The sequence below is a fragment of the Gossypium hirsutum genome, chromosome A11 (assembly GCF_007990345.1).
Source record: "Gossypium hirsutum isolate 1008001.06 chromosome A11, Gossypium_hirsutum_v2.1, whole genome shotgun sequence".
Classification (NCBI taxonomy): Eukaryota; Viridiplantae; Streptophyta; class Magnoliopsida; order Malvales; family Malvaceae; genus Gossypium; species Gossypium hirsutum.
Genome location: NC_053434.1, coordinates 122,282,802 through 122,306,929, shown reverse-complemented (window position 1 = coordinate 122,306,929; position 24,128 = coordinate 122,282,802). Strand labels below are relative to the sequence as shown.

At 30.9% G+C, this 24,128-nt stretch overlaps 3 protein-coding genes across 3 annotated transcripts; all 3 read left to right on the top strand.

The window, feature by feature from the left end:
• Nucleotides 1-11,244: 11,244 nt before the first annotated feature.
• LOC107924526 (transcription factor bHLH48) lies at nt 11,245-16,209 on the top strand. Its single transcript, XM_016855017.2, has 7 exons — nt 11,245-12,192; nt 12,278-12,406; nt 12,489-12,554; nt 13,919-13,987; nt 14,503-14,574; nt 15,176-15,383; nt 15,803-16,209. The coding sequence occupies exons 1-7, from the start codon at nt 11,707-11,709 to the stop codon at nt 15,838-15,840; spliced, it is 1,068 nt and encodes a 355-aa protein (XP_016710506.1). The 5' UTR covers nt 11,245-11,706; the 3' UTR covers nt 15,841-16,209.
• Nucleotides 16,210-18,851: 2,642 nt separating this feature from the next.
• On the top strand, nt 18,852-19,531 carry LOC107924839 (uncharacterized). The gene has a single exon (XM_016855443.2). It carries the CDS (start codon nt 18,946-18,948, stop codon nt 19,258-19,260), a length of 315 nt encoding a protein of 104 aa, XP_016710932.1. The 5' UTR covers nt 18,852-18,945; the 3' UTR covers nt 19,261-19,531.
• A 2,600-nt stretch (nt 19,532-22,131) lies between these two features.
• Nucleotides 22,132-22,739, top strand: LOC107922717 (uncharacterized). The gene has a single exon (XM_016852863.2). The coding sequence runs from the start codon at nt 22,226-22,228 to the stop codon at nt 22,538-22,540; it is 315 nt and encodes a 104-aa protein (XP_016708352.1). The 5' UTR covers nt 22,132-22,225; the 3' UTR covers nt 22,541-22,739.
• The last annotated feature ends 1,389 nt before the right edge of the window (nt 22,740-24,128 follow it).

Genomic DNA, 24,128 nt, shown 5'->3' with positions numbered 1-24,128 from the left:
TTGCCCCCTTAAAATATAAAAATTTGATTTAATCTTTTAAAAATTATAAAGATATAAGGTATTAAAATGGTGATATTGCATTTTTGCTATCGTAAAAATTACAATTTAATTTCGACCTCTAAAAATTTTTTCTGGTTTCACCCCTAGTTATTATTATTTTTAATCTCACCGCCCATATAAAGGAAACCTAAGTAAGCACTCCAATAACTTGTAATTTACCAAGTTAATTTGAATTCGATGAATATAGATAATAAAGAGTTTAAATTTCCTTAGAACTCTATTTGATAGATAAGTTTGATTTTAAGTGGTTGACGCAATTCAATTTGTACGGTTTACTCAGTTATAAGTAAAGACCTTTTGGCGTGTGATTTTTTGGTTTTAACCAAATTAACCAACCAAACCGAATTAGTTCAGTTAATTGGTCGGCCATCGAATCTAATTTGGTTAGGGATTAGTTAAAGTATTTTTTCAAATTTCAATTATTGATTAATTTGGTCTGAATTGATTAATTAACGACTTAACTGATTAATTGAATTTATTAATAACAGTAAATTATAAGCCTAATATATTAGATAGGTCCAATACATTATGTAAGCCTAAAATAAATAAATAAACTAGATTACCTTCGAATAATATAAGTTATTTTGATTATGAAAGATATTTCTGTAATTTTCCTTATCGAGTTAGTGACTCGGTTGAGGATGATTAACAAATGACATCAACTAATATTTGAGTAACACCTACTTTTGGATTTTATATCTCGAATTATAGAACAAACTTTTTTATTATATTAGATCATGATGCCTCCACAACATGAGTGAAAAATATGTAAAAATATATTTATAAATATTAATTAAAATAGAGAAAAAAATATTTTTTTAAATCATAATTTATTACATTCAAATTTCATTATGTGCGGTTTTATTTTAGGTTTAAATTGTTTTTATAAATTTTATAAAAATTATAAAAAGATAAAAGAAAAATCTTCATCTTTTTAATATAATATTTTTTTTTTCGAAATTTTTAATTGTATTAGTTGACTCATGAAATCAATTTTAACAATGGAAATAAATATAGCATAAATATTAAAATTTCACTTTTTTATACAATTAAATATATATTAAAATTTGAGTTTTATTCAATTAAATATAAAAAAATTCAATAACTTATTTAATTGATTTTTATTTTTTAAAATTTAAAGTTTCAATATTAAAAAAATTGATCATTTTAAAAGCATTATTATTTTAATTTCTACCATTTTTTCATTTTAATTCTTAATGTTTTTACCCTGATCAATATTATAAAAAATGGTATTTTTGGGGTGAATGTGCCGGGTACAAGTTAATTGTTGTTAAATATTTAATGGTTGGGTGACTAAAAAGAAAGCACCCTAAAAGTTGAGTAATAAAATTACAAAGATTTCATTTTAAACGACAAAAATGAAAATATGCTCAAAGTTGGGTGACCAATACTCCTAAAAAAATCTTATTGTTGAAAAAGAAAAAAGCCCTTGAAAGCACTATCAAGCCCCATGGGCCTTTAGTGTAGCCCATAGATATGATGATAAACTTATACCCTACACAAATAAATCTTTGAATTTTGCTATAAATAATTTTAAATAGTAAAAAATTCTTTTGTTTTTGCTAAATTATATATTTTATTGTATCAATAATGTTATATTTATATAAATTTTGATATTTTAATAAAATAAATATTACTATATAAAATTAGAGACTTAAAATATATTTTTTAAATTTTTGTATAATTATTTCAAAATGATTAAGATTTTTAAAAAATAATAATAATAGAAGTAGCTCTTATGTCAATAGACATGATATGTTTGGCTCCCCAAAATTTGGACATGAAATAATACAGCTAGCTAATTATGTTCTCCAATCATTCAACGAAGTGAAATTGCTCATAAAAATCCAACTTCATCGATATGAGCTCATAATCGATATAATCCGATTCGATTATAAAAAATTAATATTTTTAATTTAAATCATTATGAATTTAAAACTGTTTAAATTTGAAATAAATTGAATTTGTAATCTAAATTCGAGATTGCTAAAATAAGTAATCAAAAATTGAAGTGATTAAAACTCGAAATAATTCAAAATTTCAAACCCCAAAATTATCAAAACTCATCCACACCCAAACCCAAAGCTAACGTAACTCTATATGAATCGAACCCCAAAATGACTTAAAATTGGTGGGACCATTAGTTTGATGATCCAATAAAAAAATCATTAAAATTCATAAAATGAAAGAAAATAAAAATAGTAAGCTGGTTCAATTAGTCCACACCGGTTTGCAGTTTAACTGGTCTGATACCATTCTCTACGCTAGTGTTCCGAATAATTCTCAATCCAACCAGTTTGACCAGCTGATCTGATCTGGTCTAGTTCAAACCTCACTATGAAAAAGTCTCTTGAAAATGAACTGAAAAAAGTCCAAAAAAATCAAAATAATAATGGTTCGACACGAAATTAAAGTCTCAAACTTGAATAGCTTGAACTTCAAACAAACATGAGCTTGAAATAATCCAAACCCAAAATGATCTTAAATTTTAAAACTTGAATTGACCTGATCTAAACCGATTCAATCCAAAATCAATCCAACTCACTTAATTAACAAGTTTACATCCAAATTCGGAAAAATCGAATTTATCAAATCGGATAATTCAACCTTTAAAGGGGTCTAAAACCAAAATGGGCCAAATATGAGAGTTAAGTCACAATCAGGTCAATAAGAGCAGCCAGTTGGAAAAAAGTAATGAACTGAAACCGGGCCCCTCACAAATCATTTAATGCGTCATAGGTCCCTGTAATTAGCCTTCTATTATAAAAGCTAAGCTATGCCATGAACCACAAATCATATAGGGATCTATGGTGTTACACAAATTTTGCATAGATAATTGCCCTTTTTCATTTTTGGACCAACGTGAAATTTCACATCTTAGGCTAATTTAAGGCCTAACCCACCATGTCATTGAGAGTACCAACTGATTTGATTATTAGGGTTTCAATCTGTCTTTACAAACATCCTTCTTCTCATCATTGTTGTGTGTTTGTACAACTTCTTGTTTAACCCTTTTCTTGTTTGTGAAGTTTCTCCTCCCAAAAAAATATTATTATTTTATGGTCGCAATTCGATGTTATAATAATATTGTTATTTTACGATTTCGATATTTACCATGGTAACGATGTTTAATGAAAGGAAAAATAAGTCTAAGACTTGAACACGTACGATATGAGATTCATTGCTTTCGATTTAACCGAGTTGGTTCATGCGGTCATTTTTAAGGCGTTAAATTATAGTTTTGGTGTGTTAATTATGTTTAAATTTGGAATTTAATCTACTTTAATTTGGTATAGTTTGTTCATGTGGTGGATCTTGACATTAATTTTGGGGCTAATCAAATAATCAAAGAAATTTAGTGAGGTTTTAATTAAAAAAATAAAATTTTGAGGGGCTTAATGCAAGTTTCTAAAAATTTTGGGGCATAAAAATAAATTTTAAAAACTTTAAAAGGGGCTAATATGAAATTTTCAAAAATTTAAGAGAGCTAATGACAAAGTTTCAAATTTTTAGGGGGCCAAGGCCTCCTGACCTTAATTACATTCCGTCTTTGATCTGATCCTTTTATTTCTGTAATATCAATAGCTAGATCTGTACAAAAAAAATACTTTTTTAACTCATAATGTTGAAATAAATATATTTTTTGGTGTTATTAAGAAAAAAAATTGTTTTTTAACCAAAATAGCTAACAATGTACGTTGTTTGAAGAATAGAGGATCCTAATTATCTCAAATAAAAACACTAGGACTAAATCCCGAATTTGAATATATTAGAAAGGCCCAAAGCATAATTTGACCTGCACTCATTATTTTTTTCTAATTCAAATCAAACATTTACAATCCCATCCCTTATCTTTATACTCTACTTTTATAGAACAAAATAAGATAAAACCCTAAATGATTTTAGGTGAAAAATCATGCAATCCATATATATAGAGAGAGAGAGTGAAAGATCATATGAAGCACAAATGAAGTTGAAACATGAAGTTAAAGAGATGTATGGGGACTTGCCCACAATTGGAATCCATTGATAAGGTGGGGTGATTTTGTACCATGAAAGTTGCTGCAAACTGATTGATGCTCTGCAAATGTTGCCTATTGTTGATTGGTCTATCATTTTAATGGTGAAAAAAACAACAAAACCTAATTGCTTTAATAGTGATAGCTAAATGTAGAGGGCACAATTTTGCTCGTTGAACCCTAAAGGTAAGGTCATTGTGTAATTTAGGGGTACCCCTAAGGTGTTAGGTTCCTTTAATGGATATCTACACTTCGAATCATTGTGTGGGTAATGTTAAAAAAATCAAACACATTGGTGGTCGAACTGGTTGGACTTACCTTTTATTTATTAAGAATGACAATAGAATGGGGTAGGGGTGGATGTTGTCAAATCTATCACTGCTTCGTAGTTGACAATTAGTATATTCATAGAAGTTGGATACATCAATTCCAATTTTGCACAGTCTCGTCCCATCTTAATTTGATTTTTGTTAATTATTTCTAATATTTTAATTTTTTTTAAAAATAAACATAAAAACAAGGATTATTTTTCTACAACCCTTTTAATAGTTAAATATATAAATGTATTCTTTTTTTACAAGCGATGGTAATGGAACAGGGCAGAGACGAACGTTGCTAAATACCTCACCCCTCCACAACACTTACACTTTCCACTATAGATATATAATCTTCAAAACAAATAGAATATTTATGAATGTTGAATATATATCCATTATTGTCTCGTCCTGAATTTAATTTTTGCTAATTATTTCTAATATTTTAAATTTTTTTAAATTTAAGTAAATATTTAAATATAATTTTTATTCGAAAAATAAATATAAAATATCAGGGTGTTTCTACAACACATTTTTACACTTTTAAAGGTAAAATAATAATTTTGTATAGCAAAACAAAGCGAACAAACAATTAACATAACTATTCATATCCACTGTCCAAGACAAAATTCATTCCACCCCATCTCATCTCGTATCCAATTTTCAAAAAATATCTACCTATACAAAATTAATCAGTTCAAAATACATCAAACAATCTATTCAAAAGTTACAATTCTTACTTTTCACCATACCTAATAATAATGGTATAGGTATATATGGGGAAGTGTTGGAAGGCATGTGGGCTATAAAGATGCCCTATGAGCGGACCCTACCTTTGAGAGGTATTCTACAATGAAGGTATGAATAAAGGTTAAAAAAGAGAAGTGGGAACGGGGAGAGCCCCCCACCAACAATGAACTATTGTCTTCAGCCATTCATGGTGGCCATAGATAACGATACTGTATGTCAACCACCAATCCATCATGTAATTGATATTCAGTCAAACTTTTTAACTCTTTTAGCAACTCTCACTTTTTGTAATTTCTTTTCTTCATTATTACATCTTTTTAAAAGTTTCGGGTTATTTGTCTATTCATTCGATATTTTAGAGAGTTTAGACAAAAATATTAATCTGTAAGATGAGTTTGGATAAAAATTTAAGCTCGTGTAGAGAATAAGTTGTGCTTGAGCTTCAATATTTAAGACTCGAGTCAAGATTTTTATTAATATGGTTATGCATTGTAATGAATGATTCTGATTGTAGAGATTCAAATATATTGATTATAATTATTGACAGTACTTATATCAATAATAACAACACGTGAATTTATGTATTTAATTACTAAGAAAAGTTTAAATATAATAGTGATCGACTTATATTATTGTAAAGTTAAAATAATTTTATACATTTTTATAATTTTTGTATGAGTAATATTTTAATAATCTGAATATGATTATGAAAATACATAATAATATTTTCTATTTATTTATAAATAAATTGTATGTATATAATTAGACAAACATCACAAACAAAACGACCTAAGCATAGTACTCCACCTAAGTGAGATTCATAATAGACCAAACCCATCCACGTTTTATATAAATTTCTTCCTTTTTTCTTATTGTTTGATTGTATAGTTGATTTGAAATTGAGAATCATATTTCACATCAATTTTTTCTATAGGAAAAATACATTGGCGTTCTTTCTCTTCCCTCTCAAAATTTAAAAATTTAAAATTTATCTGATCCCTTTTTCCAATGACTCTTGACAATCGACCGTCTAATCTATCAGTAATTAGTAGCCACTCCTTTCCACCTCCCTCCCTCCCTCCCTCCCTCCTTCCCTTTTTTTTTTTTTTTGCTTCCATTTCCCATTCTTTTCTCTCCTCTTCCTTTCATTAGTGGTTGTGTTGGTCGAATTCCTTATTGCCTCCTAACCATTTTTGACCGCGTTTGACCAACATCCACCTCCTTTTTTCCTTTTCTCTTCCTCATGTCTTTTCATCTCTTTTTTCCTTCTCTTTTTTTAATCGGTATAATGATGCTCTTTCCTGTTCACCAAATTCGACTACTTTTTCTAGTTTAAAGGAGTCTTTTTCGGAATAATAAACCCCTTCGAGTCAATAGAGGCTCGTGTTTTCTTGAGTTCACAGTAACTCGTATTCTCAAGCCCAATAGTCTTTGGCTAGCTTTAGTTCGTGTTGACTTATTTTTGTCTACGTTTGATTCACTATTTCTATCGTTTTATGTAGATTCACAGGTTTCAGATCTAGCGCACCAAGTCGTGAAGGTTAGGTGGCTAACGCCTAATGATGAGGCTTGTGTCTAAGACATTTATGTTTTTTTTTTGATATTTTTTTCAAAAGGATGGGCTCGAGTCAATCATTTTTCTCAATATGATCTAACTTTCAATACTAGAGTCATTTCCTTTAATTATAAAAATGTGCATATCAACTAAATATATTGGAAATAAATATTATGTTAAAATAAAACCAATTATTAATTTATGTAAAAAATATATAAAACCATTTTAAATAGAATTAGGATAAAATAAAAAAAATGAATATATATATATTTAATTTGATGGACTTAAATTTTATGTGCATATTTTTAATCCCTTATTATTGTTGTTTTGTTTTGATATGTTAAAAGCGACTCGTGGCCTAACTTCAAATGCTACATAATAAACTACCTCAACCACAATCATCATAAAAAGGAAAAAAGTTGCAAATAAATAATAAAATAATTGTATTTATTATATGCTTTTTTTTACTTAAATAGTAACATTTGCTGTTATTTAAATTTTAAAATTTGAATTTGAATTTTTAAAATGGTGTAAATTGATTAATAATAAAATTAGATTTTTTTCATATCTATTAAGAAAATATTTTATAATAAAAAAATATTCAATAATTAGTATAAGTGGAGTAGTAATAAATTTGTATTTTAATAAAAAAAATTTAAAGTATCTATCGGAGCGAGCATAGTAATTAATTATTCGCATTTTATAAGCCTATTAAGGGGGTAGATGCTGGCCACAAGTTTTAAAACTGCTCCATACCCAAAGCGATGGTCGAACCCTCAACCACTGATTAAGGTAGGAGAGACCCTTGTCTTCTTTAATTATTTTATTTAAAGATGATATAAAAATATGAAAAGACAAAATTATCATTATAATAATATTATTTATAATTTAGAAATAATGTTTTTGTAATTCTATAACTGAGTTTGTATCACCCTTAACTGGGTCACCAACTCAGTAAAGTACTTAAATTATATTATACATATTGATTAAATTCAAGGATTGTCTTATGGTTTTTGAAGATTGATTCTTTCCGGATTTGTAGTTACCCTCTCAACAATGATATTCTCAAGACTTAAACTTGAGTTTTTTTCTCGTGAGTGTAATGTGCCTTATTATTACACCCAACGCTTATTGGTTAGTCCTTAAATTTTAAAACATTTTAATTGATTCTTCAGATCATATATTTCATACCAACCAAGTCGTTCCATCAATTTTATGATAGATCGGGAGTTAAATGCTAATTTGAATGTGATGCAGAGCACGAACATGTTCGATTTAGGAAGACAGTTTTTTTGGCTGAAGATTCAAGTTGTCTACTTAATACATAAAGATGTATTTAAATTTTGATCCCCATATATATATGTATGATATTGGATTCATATATTTTAAATATACTCGGAGTTAATATAGTGATAAATGGCAATGTTGTTTGAGCTGGACTAGTCGGTCAACTAAGTTGAATCAAAATTGATCGAGGAAATAGTTTGAAAAGTGACTTTAAATCAATTAGACTGAAAATTAATATGAATTGGTTGAACTAATTAAAAACCTATTGAACTGATATTTTTAATAATTTTTAATTGAACTAATTATGCTTGAGAGCCGGTGATCTAACCGGTCGACCACCAATCTGGATTAAAAAAGAATGATAAATGGTTAAAAATAAATGCAAAGAAAATGATGGGTCATGAAAAACAGTGTCGGGGCTTGGTTTGTGGGCGGTCCCCGCCCTATGGGACCGATCCAGTGTCTTAAGCCCCACGGCTCGTCCTACCGGTTCCCCCACATCACTTTCGTTTTTACTTATAAACAGTTATATTTATTATTATTTTTATAGTGTACAATATTAAAACTTTCCCTTAAAAAATAATGCCTTTCTTATATTATATATTATTTATTGCTGCATAGCCTTCATTGGGATTCTTGCATTTGACTTCAATTTTTTTTTACATTTAATATAATATTTTTACTTGTTTTAAAAGGTAATATATTTGATTATATTATATTGTTTAATTAGTGTTACTAAATGTTATATTTATCGAACCGATTAGATTAAGAATCGATCATATATTAGTCAAAACCAAAGTTGAATTGGTTGAATGAAACAAGATAAAAATTGGTTGAACCAAACAGTTGAACATCAATTGCATTAGAAACGGATGACTTGATTGATTTGACCACCAATCTGGTTTTAAAAATTATGAAATTAATATAGAGACTACTATTTTTATTTTGGGTTTGTGTGGAAGGGCGAAATCAAAAAATTTATTTAGGAGGCCGAAATTAAATTATAATTTTTACGATAATAAAAATATAATTTTACTATTTTAATAACCTATATCTTTATCATTTTTAAAGAATTAAATCAAATTTTTATATTTGTAGGGGAGCTAAAGTGTAATTTTACCTTTACTAATTTAAAAATAAAAATTTTATATTTTAAGGGGCCGAACCCCTGCCAACCCCCTAATTTCGCCCCTATTTGTGTGGTGAATAACAGTGTTGTTGAAATCGAACTAGATTAGTTGGATTAATAACCAATCGATATATCGGTTTGACAAAGAATCAAATCGACTTTTGAGCGAACTATTTGAAATTAATAAAATAAATCAAAACAAAAATCGATGATTGTACCGATCTATCAATTTTTAATATTTTTTATTTTTATAAAATTTTATATATTTAACTATTTTTAAATTAAAAATTACTGGTTTGAACAGTTAAATCACCGATATTTTTTTTTTAAACATGGATGAACGGATTGTTGATAAGTGAGTGTAAAAGGATAAATTGTTTTTTTTTTAAGTAAATTACATTAATATATATTTTTAATTTTGTTCATTAACTTTTTAATTTTAGTATTTATTTAATGTTTAATTAAACATGAATAAATATATTAGCATTTGATTTTATGGATCTAACTACCTTTAAATTTGCATATTAATGCATTTTATTTTTGTGATAATATATAAAATTGATACATTGTTGATATATACATATATAATATATATAAACATTGCCATGCATGTCATCATTGAATGATGATCATCTTTAAAATTTTAATTCTATGTTTTAGAAATTAAGAAAAAAATATTAAAGCACTAAAATTTTAAAGCCAAATAAAAGTTATATAATTATATATATATGTATATTAATGTAACAATGAGTTTTGTTTTTTTTTAAGTGTAACAGTAAGATAAACTTATAAAATTTTGTATTTAATTACGTTGATTTTAAAAATATTTAGACAAAACTATTATAGAGGTTTTTGTATAAACTTGCTCATCGGCTAGGTTGTCCATTCAGGTTCGAAGACTCGTTTAAAATTTGAGAGGGTTTAGACAAAAATATTAGGTTTGAAAAATGAGCCAGAGAAAAAAAAAACATACTCTCATTTAAAATAATGGTTGGACTCGGGCTTGAATATTCAAGGCCCTAAGCCTAACCCGACCCATTTTTAAGTTTATAATACTTTATAATATGTTATTTATAACACATTAAAAAAATAAATCTATATTAAATATGTAAAACTATTCTAATGTAAACATTAAAATAATGTTAAAATGACTATATAAAAAATTTCAATAAATAAAAAAATGTATTAAATTATTAAATATTAAAATAATATAATATAAATATTTTAAAAATTTTAAAAAAATAATCCGGGTGGGTCTAAAATGAGTTTGAGTTAATTTGTTGCAAAAATGAACAACTTGGATAGAACTTTAGACCCATGTTTTGGGTTGGGCCGGCCGAGCTTTAACAAATATAAAGTATATTAATATCATGCTTAGACTCGACCCGAACTCAACCCAACTCAGCCCATGAGTACCTCTACCATTGTATTAGGAGTTAAATTACATTTTGTCACTTTTATTTAAAAAATAGACAAATTAGCCATTGTATGTTAGATTAAAAAACAAACTGGTTAGAAATGGATAAAATTTTTAATAGAAATGACCGATCTACTCTTTGGTCTAACATCTAATGACTAAATTACCCATTTTTTTTAATTACCCATTTTTTTAAGTAAAAAAAGATAAAATGCAATCTAACCCCTAATTATGCTAAACAAATTATGCTACCATATTTGCACCCATACCTATTATGCTAAACATATGAGTTTGAATTTCGCCATTACACATCTGTGCAAACAATTTTGGCTTATTTTGTTACGATTCTCCAAAGAGATAAATGACTAGTTATGAAATTTGTTCCATTTCTATGAGTAAGGATTCAACCCCAACCACATAGTTAAGAAATAAGGCGCGCAACCACCGCATCACACCTATAATTAATTTGTGTATATATTCCAGTATATTATTATTTGAATAGTACGATTCAATGAGTCAAGCCTGATTCGAGCCTAAATTTATATAATTAAAATATTTTATATTTAAATAATTTTTACACATTAATAAATTGCATATATAACTTTCAAAATACTAATATATATTAGTTGTTATTATTTCATATCATCTCATAATTATTTATCAACATATTAAATCGAACCGTACCTTATGTTATCATAAAATTAAATCGAACCTTACCCAATAAAACTTTCTTTCACTCTCAACGAACTGTACAGTTGGGGCAGTACAATTTTAATAATTTAGTTCGAGACTGAGAGTCCCACTTTCGTCTTTCTCTTTCAATCCTCTCTAAAATTAGAAATAAAAACCAATTTATTTTTTTTGAAAAAAAAATTCCCTGTTTATTATTAAACCAGACAAACCCAGCTACGTTGCTTTCTTTCTACTTCAAATGGCTGTGAAATTAATATCTCTCAATAACAATTAACAAGTTTTCTGTTAGCTTGAGCTGACCGTCATTGAAGAACTAAATCAAAGCTTGTAAAAAAATATTTGAAGTTGTTAAGTGTTGAAATTGGGGTGAATTAAAGGTGTGGGTGTTTCTTATTTTCAAAGAATTGAATTGGTTTTTCTTTCAGAATTTGGATTTTAGGTTTGTTCTTCGTTTTTCTGCTATGGAGTCAAACGCGGGGACATTGGAGACCAGATCTAATAGAACGGCGTTGGAAAGGGAGGAAGTAGCGGCACTTGAATCGCTACAATTTACCGACGAAATCCACCGTTTGATGTCGGCTCCGGCGACCGACAATGCCAGTTCCTTCACGGCTTTGCTTGAACTCCCTGCTCCCCAAGCTGTTCAGCTTATTCACTCTCCGGATTCGGCTAAGCTCATTGCCACTCCAGCTCCGAACGTTGAAGATTTCAAAGGCGGGTTTCATTTCCCTTCTAATGGTGGGCTAATTGAACGAGCAGCCAGGTTCTCCGTGTTCGCCGGCGAAGGTAAAAACAAGAGCGACTCGCCTGAAGCGACGTCGAACAATTCAAGTGCAAATCTCCAGAAGGCAGTGAAGAGTGAACCGGCTGAGACCGAGTCGTCTCAGCCGTTAATTTCCGATCCAACGGTGGAGAACCGGGGTATCAAGAGAAAAGACCGAGAAAAGGTGAAATTTTTTATATTGGGTTTCTGGTTGTTTCAATTTTGATCCAATTAGCTGATAAATTTGTTTTTTTTTTCGAGCTGTTTAGGTGAAAGGGCAGACGAAGAAAAGCAAAACAACGGCGAAAGAGAGCTCCGACGACGCCGAGAAGCTGCCTTACGTTCACGTTAGAGCTCGCCGGGGACAAGCAACGGATAGCCATAGCTTAGCTGAGAGAGTATTTTCCTAATTTTCCATAATGATTCCTTAATTAATCTGCTTATTTGTTTTAATTAAGCTAATATAATCCTTGTTTTTAGGCAAGGAGAGAGAAGATTAATGCACGTATGAAGCTCCTACAGGAGTTAGTACCAGGATGCAATAAGGTCAGTTCAATTTTGATTATTTAGTTCATTAATGATTAATGATTTGATTATGATTATGATTGTGTGATTAAATTAAGAATATTTGTCTAAATGGGTACCACAAAAAAGTAGGATTAGTGGATTACATCTTTTGATTATATTTCTTTAGTAACGGTTTTTGTACTTTGTCACCTTTTTGCACAGAAACGAGAGTTACTTTTTGCTATGGGCACGACTCTTTGATAATTTTAATGTTTTAGACCTTTCTTCCTTTGTTGGGTGAGTTTGTTAGGAGTCCCTTTTGAGGTTAACATCGTCTTTTTCGTTTAGAAACCGCGATAGTAGTTGCTGTTTTAGTGAAGGTAGTAAATGAAAAGAAGCTAATCTAATCTTTTGAATTGATGTTTTGGATGTTGAATTTATCTGTGGAAAGGATATTTGTTGTTAAAATGACGATTCTAGCCTTGGATGATAAAGGGAGAGAATTTTTTTATTCATGTGGAATGCTAGCTGGACATTTATCATCAAGTGCCCCTATGGACTTTGTCTAGTGGCTTGTTAGATTAAATGTCTTTTTGGGGTCCCCATTTTCCATTGATGTAGAATAGTTGCTAACTTCTCTTACAAGTTCGGCATCCATACTCTTATGGGATAGCAAGAAAAAGGATCACAAAAGAAAATGCTTTTTCTGTATGCCAAACGCTTGCCTAACTACATGGGGACATGATGTGATGGTGCATGAGAAATTAGTTTAATTGTTCAAAACATAATCTTGGTTTATGTTTTCTTAATTGTCCACAAGATGTTTTCGACAAATGGGTGTAAGTCATTTTCTTGAAGATGTGACCACAAATTCAGTGTAAATTAGATGACCAAACTTGTAAATACCTTTTCTTTTCTAGGACCACTTGTCTTGATCTCCTCATAATTTGAATGGATTTGAGATGCCTAACTGTTGAAAATGAAAGAACGGTTGATATTAATGAATTTTTTTTCGTTAATACAGTTGTCTTCCATTGTGAGATTGGAAATCTTTTGCTTCTGGTTAGCTTTATGTTTTTGTTTCGTGGAAATAATCTGGAACTTATGTTATGATGATACTACTCATACGCAGCCAAGTTAAACTTATATCAACATCATGAAAGTTTTTAAGTCTTTAACTTTTCGAACAACCAGATTCTAGGTGGATGCCCTTATAGTGACATGTTACCAATATATTTTATAACTTACCGATATCAAGAGCTTTGGTAACTATGCTTTCGTGTTCAATTAGGCTCTAGAAGTTTACTGCTCTGGAAAGCCTCGTAGTTTTCTTTGTAGGATCATATGAATTCAATTATATTGAAGCCTTTTTATGATCTTAAAAAAAATACTATGTGCTGCAGATTTCGGGCACAGCGTTAGTTTTGGATGAAATCATCAACCATGTGCAGTCCCTACAACGTCAAGTGGAGGTTAGAATTGTGCATCTTTAGCATCACTTTAGTTTTTCTCATGTACTGTTCGGTTTGAACTTGTTAAAAGAAATCATGAATTCTTGATATGTTCTGAAGCATTGCAAGTGGACTAATAAGTCTAGTGAAAGCCACTTGATTCCCCCCTATTGCTACCCAAAATCTTTGGTAATTTTTTTATCATATAGTTTTTAAAATTTATAGTCTATTTGTTCCAAAATCACTTTCAAATGACTATAGATGTGAATTTGGCCTGAGATTAATCGCCTTAAATATTTGCCGAGACAAATTTCTAGTCCACCTTGCTATGATTTGTCTTTGGTTCTTCTTATGAACTTCCTTTACTGGCTAAGTGGGAGCATTTGCTTGGCCTCTGAACCGTAACTGGAAAAATTTGCTAAATTAAGAAAAGATCACAGTAGATTGGCATGTTTTGTTTTATGTTTTATGCTGCTGTTTAGATGCATTTCTATCCCCTTGGTCTTATTCTGGTTTTCATGTTTCTTTGGTTCCAGTTCTTATCAATGACACTCGCTGCAGTGAACCCAAGAATTGATTTCAACTTTGATAGTGTATTCACGGCAGAAGTAAGTATAAGGCACCTTTTTTCATATCTGTTGAGCCTATAGTTCGGAAGTGAAAGCTCTTTTCGTGATTCTCCCAGTTCACACAACAAAAATAGCTCTGCAAAGCTATGTTGCTCTAACTCATCATTTTACATGAAATACCTATGTCTGACATATTCGGGTATAAGTATAGAGATATAATCCTTCGAAGACCCTCCAAATACATGGAAAACCTTATCTGTGTCTGGCACATAACTGAGTCCAACACTCACACTCGAGTCTAACTTAGCTGCAAAGAATTTAGCCTTTGCAAAAGCACTCATATGGTGGAAGTTTCTTGTAAAATTCTTTTTCATTCCGGATTTCTTGTTTATGAACTTGGTATATAGATGGTTAAATCGTAAACGGGTTTACATTTACGCTTTAGTCCACGGCTTCTTCCAGGGGGTTAGTATCTTAAAGAACTACTCATTAAACTGTATGATAAAAGGAAGTCTGTGAGTTGACTGTAAAATAGGTTATGTTGTGTATAAGCATCTATAGGATGTTGCATTTTCGGGTTGTCTGTCGAGTTTCTCTTCTTAAGGCACTAACATGTTTGATCATCTTTCGTTATGTGTAGAGTGGATCTTTAATGGACAGTAACTTTTCTGGCATGGTTATGCCTGTGATGTGGCCCGAGGTTCAACTGAACAGCAACAGACAACAGTATCCGCAGCAATTGCATTTTGATGCATTTCAGCAACCTGTTTGGGGGAGAGAAGAAGTCTGCAATAATTACTTAACTCCGGAGAACTCGCTTTTAAGCTATGATTCCTCTGCAAACTCAGGTAATTTTCTCGATACCCTTAATGTGTCAACCTGATTTGTTGATAAGTTTATTTTGGTAAAAGTAGTAAAGTTCCATGGAAGCCTCTGTTCTAGGAGCTAAATTAAATTTTGCTCCCTCAACTCAAAAAATGGACAGATTAGTCTTTGTACGTTAAATCAAAGAGTACGCCTGGCTTGTCACGTATCATTGTCTGATTATTCCGTCAGCTATGTTAGTTTTTAACAATACAAATGAATGGAACTTTTAACAGAAAGGACTTATATTCTTTTTGAACTAACATACAATTACTAATTTGTCCATTTTTTGAGGGGGCAAAGTGCAATCCGACTCCTAATATAAGTCTATGATACTTTTACCGTTTTTTTCATGCCACATACACTGAAAACAATACTAACTCTATATCCCGATTTTGTACAGTGTCGTTGCACTCGAATCAATTGAAAATGGAGCTATGAAGTCCGAAAGAAGCTCGAAATGGTTAGATTTATCAAAAAAAAAAAAAAAGTTCTAATGATAGCTAGTATTGTATATATATTATATATATCAGAAATTAGCAGGGAAGTAGAAGAGAGGCCTCACCATATATATATATCATTTGGTTTCCATGTGTTCTATTTAGCCGACTTCAGATGGAAACCTTCGATTTGTAAGGACTGGAGCATGAAATCTCAGTATGTTGTTATTATATATATATGTTATATACTAACTCGGAGTCATTCAATCAAAATACTCGGTTTGAGGTTGATTGATTCATATTGTAAAATCATAGAACAAACTATGATGATTCAAACTATTATATGAAGTCTTGGCTTCTTTTGTTTCTATTATTTGTTGTCATCTTTAATTAGTCTCTTGCTTTTTTTTTTCTCTCCTTTGGATGTTGCTGTGTTTTTGCTATGTTGTGAACTGATTTTAATTTAGTGTCCATTTGAATCAGTTCAGGTTCGGATTAGTCGGATTATTTTCTTTAAAAGCCTTAAAAAAGAGTAACATTTCAAGATTTAGGGTTCGAATTTTGGCTATTGCATCCCGCAATGGTAAAAAGAAAATCCCCGAAGTTTTAAAATCATTTGTATTCCCACGTCCTAAAGAATAGAGAACCTGATAATTTAAGCACAATACACTTAGAAAGTATTTCAAACTTGAAATGATTAAACTTAAAAAATTTAAGCATCAAAGTCGAATTGTTCAAATTCAAAATAATTTAAACTTAAAATCACTTGATGATGAGATAAATTAAATTTAAAAATAATGTAAATTAAAATAACCCAAAAATTTAAAATCCGAATTAATAATTAAATCTAAACATAGTCATTTAGATATCCAAGTTTCAGCAACAATATCACAACTCCTCATCGTAATTTTGTTAAGAGAGTTCAAATAAAAATATTAAATCCTTTTTTTTATGTTGTTAAATTATTTTGTCAACTACAATACTTATTTCTATTAACAATCAGAAAGAAAATACGTTTTAGTGTATTTAAATTCATATTTTCTTGATTGTTGTAATGATAATGATATCAATTGAACTAAGGGTCCCTTTAGATGGACATTTACCTCTAGTACGGTGCGTTTAGCTTTCTTTTTATTTCATACTATAATATCTAATCTCATTGTTACCACTATTTTTACACTAATCGCAAATAAACGTTCCACCGCAAACTTAAAAATTATAAAGAATAGAGAATTACATAATTATGTTGGCATCTATAGTAATTTGTATCTTATAAATGTTAAAAAAATTATTATCCATATCTCTTGTACTGGTTTTGTATCTTATATTGGTAATTTGTATCTTATAAATGTTAAAAAAATTATTATCCATATCTCTTGTACTGGTTTTGAGCTAATAAGGAAAAAAATCAAAACAAAAAGAAAATAGGTTAATGTATTATTTGATACTTGAATATAATTTTAATGTTTAATTTGATATATGAGTTTGATTTCAATATTTAATTTGACACTTATTACATCCTTATTTCTCGAGAATAATCTCTCAGATACACTCTCATCATGACATCATAAAGGTCCTACTTACCTCTTTAGGACATCCTTTTGGGAACACTCCTCGACTTAACACTTGTGTGAACTCCACTCACTAATTGCTATATATAATTCCAACTATTATGTCCCATTCGAAATGATTGAAAGCATGTTCAATTGCCACCCTACCTACGTCTATAGTGGCGGACTACTTGGCTACTTGCTTTTAACCAACTAATAAGAACTCGAGATTGCAGCTAAGGGTATAAAAGCCCACAGTTTTGGCAGAAAATGAGACGATTCTCTCTCCTTCCACTCTCTTCTACTCTCTCGTGAGACACCCCTTTTTCAACTTTATCTCTCGGTCCTAACTTCATTGCCATCCACCAACTCCGTTGACTCTCATCTTGCTTTGAGCGAGGTAAACCACTCATCCTCACTTTCTCCCCCGCCCTGTTTGATCCCTACATCAACAGTACTTGAGGTTTTCTTTTTTGTCACAATTAAGCACTTGAGTTTGGTTTCAATATTTAAATTAGAACTTGAGTTTCTTTTTGTCCCAATTAAGTATGTATGCTTTTTACTAAAGCACAAGTGTTAAATATTCATTAGTCCACATGATATTGTTTGGCTTGGATATTAAATTGAATTTTAAAACCAAACTCAGGCATTAAATTGGGAAAAAAAACTCACGTACCAAATTAAATATTAAAGTCAAACTCAAGTGTCAAATGATGTATTAACCCAACATAATCAATTAAAAATTTATATAAAATAAAAATAATATCTTGTTAAGAAATGTGTATATATATATATCTGATTATTATAAATGGTTTATAACTTTGTTGTGCATTAAAATTAGAATTGTATATATAATTTTTCCTTCTTATTTTTATAAATATAAAATATAAAAAATATTTTTATCAAATGTAAAATTAATTCAAATTCATCCTATTTTCAATAAAGAGTACATATTTATTTTTCACACAAGGTTACTAAATTATTTAAAAAATTTTATTTAAGTTTTTATACTATTGAAATCGTTCTTGTATGGCATTCTCTGTTCGTATTGCATGCACCAATCGAAAACTCTCATTCCCCTTCAATTCTAAAATTCAATATTTTTTCATGAAATATATTTGAACATCAGAATACGCGAATCAAAATTCAGACAATTTTTTTCTCTAATTTTCGACACTAACCATCAAACAACTTCGATATAAGATATGTTTTTCTATTCGTCGATGGGCACTGATGCAAAGAAAACTTAACAGCCCATTGACTTAAATAAAAAACTTTTGAATAATTTAGTGACTTAAATTAAAACTTTCGAATAGTTCAGTGACCATTTTATAACTTTTGAAAATTAATTGATCAAAACGTAAACTTGTTAATAGTTTAGTGACTTTGAGTGTAGTTAACCCTTATTTATTTTGCTTAGTCCTAACTTTAAACGATGTCGTATTAAGTGATTTCTCACTATCAAGAATCTAATAACTAACCAAATAAAACCCCCCAAAGAATCCCCAAATTCACCCTTGATCTTTCAAGGCTAAGCCACCACCACCACTACTACGATGGCCTTGACCACCATGCTCCGCCGCCGACTCTTTTCCCGGGATTTCTCCTCCCACGACGGTCCAAGCCGGTGGACGTCGCCCGGTCACCAGGAACGACCCAATGGTTACCTCTTCAACAGGACCCCAGCACCTCCGGGCCAATCCCGTAAATGGGAAGATTGGGAGTTGCCTTGCTACGTCACGAGCTTCCTTACCATCGTCATCCTCGGTGTTGGTCTCAACGCCAAGCCCGATCTCACTATCGAGACTTGGGCACATCAGAAAGCCCTTGAAAAACTAGCTGCCGAGTCGTCGTCTTCTTCTTCTGACTGAGATGTTTTGAAGCAAATTTCGACCGCGATCTGGGGTACGGATCTTTGCGAACGCTTTTGATTTCAATGTGTAGTTCGAATAAAAAGACGGGTTCTTTTTTTTTTTAACACTTTTAGTTGTTGAAATTTTATGGGTTTTTAATTTTACGTTTTCGATGATGATGATGAAGTCGTTGGCTTATTTGGGATCGTTGTCTAATATTTACTTATCGAGTTTCAATGGATGTTCAAAAGATTTTGAAAATAAATTAGGTTTATTGATCCTGTATTGATATGCCATTGCCCTAAAATTATCCTTATAAATATGGAATTTCATAGAAAAATGGTACAGTAGTTAGTTTAGGGCTTAACGTTCTGGTCCTTTTGGGTAGTTTCTAAGAAAATTTCAGTTTGCTGTTTATAAAATGTGCTGTTTAAACAAAAATTGGGTTTTTTTTTTCTTTTGTAACGGGTGAAGGATTTGTAGTTAAATTTTTATGGCTTTTTTTAGTTGGATTTACGCATTCGATGATGAAGAAATCATTGGCTTGTTTCTGATCATAGTCTAATGTTCAGAAGAATTTGAAAATAAGTTGGGTTTATTTGCAATGTATTGATATGCTACTGCCTTAATGCTATCCTTACAAAAATGGAATTTCTTAGAAGAATTGTCTGTAGTTAATTTAGTGTTTAACTTGCTGGTCCTTTTGGTAGGTTCTATTTTCTGTTGATAAATGTGTTGTTCAAACGGTTTGTAGTTGTTGAAATTTTATGTGTTTTTAATTGGATTTATGCTTTCAATGACGATAATGAATTCATTAGCTTGTTTCTGTTCATAATCTGATATTTACTTATCAAGTTTCAATGGATGTTCAGAAGAATTTGAAAATAAGTTGGGTTTATTTGCAATACGTTGATATGCTTGTGCCCTAAAGCTATCCCTATAAATATGGAATATCTTAGAAGAATTGTGTTGTAGTTAGTTTTGTGCTTAACTTGCTGGTCCTTTTGGTAGGTTGTATTTTCTGTTGATAAATGTGTTGTTCAAAGGGTTTGTAGTTGTTGAAATTTTATGGGTTTTTTAATTGGATTTATGCTTTCGATGACGATGATGAAGTCATTAGCCTGTTTCTGTTCATAATCTAATATTTTATCGAGTTTCAATGGATGTTCAGAAGAATTTGGGAATAAATTGGGTTTATTGATATGCTTATGCCCTAATGCTATCATTACAGACATGGAATATCTTAGAAAAACTGTACTCTAGCTAGTTTACCCTAGTGCTTAACTTGTTGGTCCTTTCAATAGGTTTGAAGAAAATATCAGTTCTTTAGTAAATTAAGAACCCAACATTTGACTAGAGGTAGTATTATGGAGTAAATGAATATGGCATATCCGTAAAGGTTCCGAATGGTAGAAGTTACACAAGGATAGTATTAGGGAAAGACGGGTTATCAGTTGACCCCTTATGGCTGTTGGGATGGGATCTCTTTTAAGGTATTATTACTATTTAGTTTATTGAGGCAATATGTAAGTTGTATTCTACTTGGTTTTTATCAATGATGCTTATGGTACAAAGAAGGGGAAAAAAAAAAGGAATGATTTATGTTATTGTTATATGTGAAGGGCCATACATTAGTGTTAAGCATTTAGTAGTTAGTATAATGAAGGATTATTGACCAATAGGATTGTGATAGCTTCGATTCTTCGGTTTTTTGAGTACTTGTATCCATCCTATATGTGGCATGGGAATAAGAATTTTGAATATACTTGTGTTTGACATGTATGGTACGGAGGAAAAGACTATTTTACTTGATAGAATTGTGATTGAGAATTTAGGAGTAGGGGAAAATGTTAGAGGATTTTCCATCCTCGCATTTTTGTTCGGATATAGGTGTCAGATACGAATACTTCAATCAATGAAATGAAAACGATCATCTTCTCATTCCACACTACCATCTACTTTCTTTCTTGTTACCCCATCCCTTTGTTGGTTTAAAGATATCAATCGGACCAAACATGTTATTGGCTTTCAGTTTAAGTGATTCTATCTGTTGGCTTATGCTCTAACACCATGGTGCTAAGGCCGTGCTATACTGCAGTAACTATAACCCAAACCTGAAAAGAGAACTTCACTTAAATGATATTGTAGATTAAAGCTTTCTTTGAACACAAAGCTAACAATTTGAGTGCCATTTAAATAATATTTTGATTCTTTAAACTTGACCTATATACTGTTTGAGTGCCAATCTGCACAGTGTTTGCGATGCTTTAAAGAAGAATACATGAGTTTGTTATGGAAGACAGAAAAAGAAGAAGCTAAACTATGGAGTAAAGATATTGGAGCTCAATATTTTTCAAAATTTAGTCTTTTTCAAATATATAGTAAAGTAAAATCCCGATTCATAATGCGTGACCTAGCTCAATTAGTTGCAGGAGAAATCGAGATTCTTCTTATATGGTCAACAAGTGAAGAAGTTTGAAGCATTTGATCATGTAAATTCTTTACATTGACATACTTTGTTACCTTAGGGCTCTCTTTGAGTGGGTATACCATCACCAAGTTGCTTGATGATTTTCGGTATTATTAAAGATGAAACTTGAATATGTTTAATATTTATAATTTAAAAAATGACATAAAAAATATTTTTTATTTATTATTCAATTCCAAAAAAAATATTTCATTTGTAGAATAATAAATTCTTAAAAAATATAGCTATGTAAATCTGTTGAAATTTGATTTTCTTTTTTATATTTTGAATATTACATAAATTGAACTGATTCATTGAATAATAAATGTACTAACAGGTGGATTTACATTTTTATTTTGGCTTAGGCCAAACATTAAACGATGTCGTGTAGAGAGCATTTCTCACTATCAGGAAGCTAAGTAAATAACTAACCAAATAAAATCCCTAAAGCGAGTCCCCCCGAATTTATCCTTGATCTTTCAAGGCTAGGCTTCTACCATCGCCACCACCACCACGATGGCTTTGACCAACATGCTCCGCCGCCGACTCTTCTCCCGGTCCTTCTCCTCCCACGATGGTCCAAGCCGGTGGACGACGCCCGGTCACCAAGAACGGCCCAATGGTTACCTCTTCAATAGGACACCACCACCACCTGGTCAATCCCGTAAATGGGAAGATTGGGAATTTCCTTGCTACGTCACGAGCTTCCTCACCATCGTTATCCTCGGTGTCGGTCTCAACGCCAAGCCCGATCTCACTATCGAGACTTGGGCACATCAAAAAGCCCTTGAAAAACTCGCCGCCGAGTCGTCGTCATCTTCTTCTGACTGAGATGTTGTGAAACAAACTTCAATCTGGATCTATAGGGGGTACGGATCTTTGTGAACGCTTTTGATTTTCTGTTGATAAAATGTGTAGTTCGAATAAAAAGATGGATTCCTTTTCTTCTTCTTTTTTTTTTTAACAGTTGAAGGGCTTGTAGCTGTTTAAATTTTATGGGTTTTTAAAATTTGATTTCCCTTTTCGATGATGATGAAGTCGTTTGGCTTATTTGGGATCGTAATCTAATATTTACTTATCGAGTTTCAATGGATGTTCAAAAGAATTTGAAAATAAATTAGGTTTATCGGCACTAAAGTTATCCTTGTAAATATGGAATATCTTAGAAAAATTGTGTAGTGTATCTAGTTTAGTGCTTAACTTTCTGATCCTTTTGGGTAGGTTCTAAGAAAATTTCAGTTCTTTGCTGTCGATAAAATTTGCAATTTAAACAAAAATTGGGTTCTTTTTGGAACGGTTGAAGGGTTTGTAGTTGTTAAAATTTGATGGGTTTTTTTTATTTGGATTTACTTTCGATGATGATGAAGTCATTAGCTTGTCTCTGATCATAATCTAATATTCAGAAGAATTTGAAAATAAGTTGGGTTTATTTGCAATGTATTGATATGTTAGTGCCGTAATGCTATCCCTATAAATATGGAATATCTTAGAAGAATTGTGCTGTAGCTAGTTTAGTGCCTAACTTGCTGGTCCTTTCAGTAAGTTCTATTTGCTGTTGATGAATGTGTTGTTCAAAGATTTTCTAATTGGATTTACGCTTTCGGTGATGATGAAGAAGTCATTGGATTGTTTGGGATCACAATCTGATATTTACCTATCGAGTTTCAATGGCTGTTCAGAAGAATTTGGGAATAAATTGGGTGTATTGACCCTGTATTGATATGCCAATGCCCTAATGCTATCCTTATAGAAATGGAATATCTTAGAAAACCTATGTTTTAGTAAGTTTTGTGCTTAACTTGTTGGTCCTTTCAATATATTTGAAGAAAATATCAGTTCTTTAGGAGGTTCTTAGGAAATTAATACGAGTAAATGAATAAGGGTAATCGATAAAGGTTCCCAATGGTAGACATTATAGAAGGATAGTATTAGGGAAAGACGGGTTATCAGTTTATTGAGGCAATTTGTAAGTTGTATTCTCTATGGTTTTTATCAATGATGCTCAAAAAAAGGAATGATTTATGTAATTGTCACATTTGAAGGGCCATGCATTAGTATTGATCATTTTATAGTCAGTATCAAGGTTGCAATTCAGGTGTTGGATGAAGAATTATTAATTGATACTGTTGATCAAGAGAAGTCTCCAAAGTGTTGTTCGTTAGGCAGCTGGTCGGCCCCCAACAATGGTTGGGTATTTTGCTCATGCGGGGTTTTGTCTTTCGCTTCTGTAGAGAGCTTTGAGGGGTTTATGGAGTGGGAGCACTTAACCAATAAAGGGAATGTGAGTATTTGCATTTGTTGGGGTTTGAACTCGTACCTTATATGGCATTTATGGGTTCAAATCCCATCAAAGATAAATCCTCACATTTTTTTTTTGTGAGTTAGGTGCTTCCATTTTGTGAGCCGAGGTTTTCCCAGA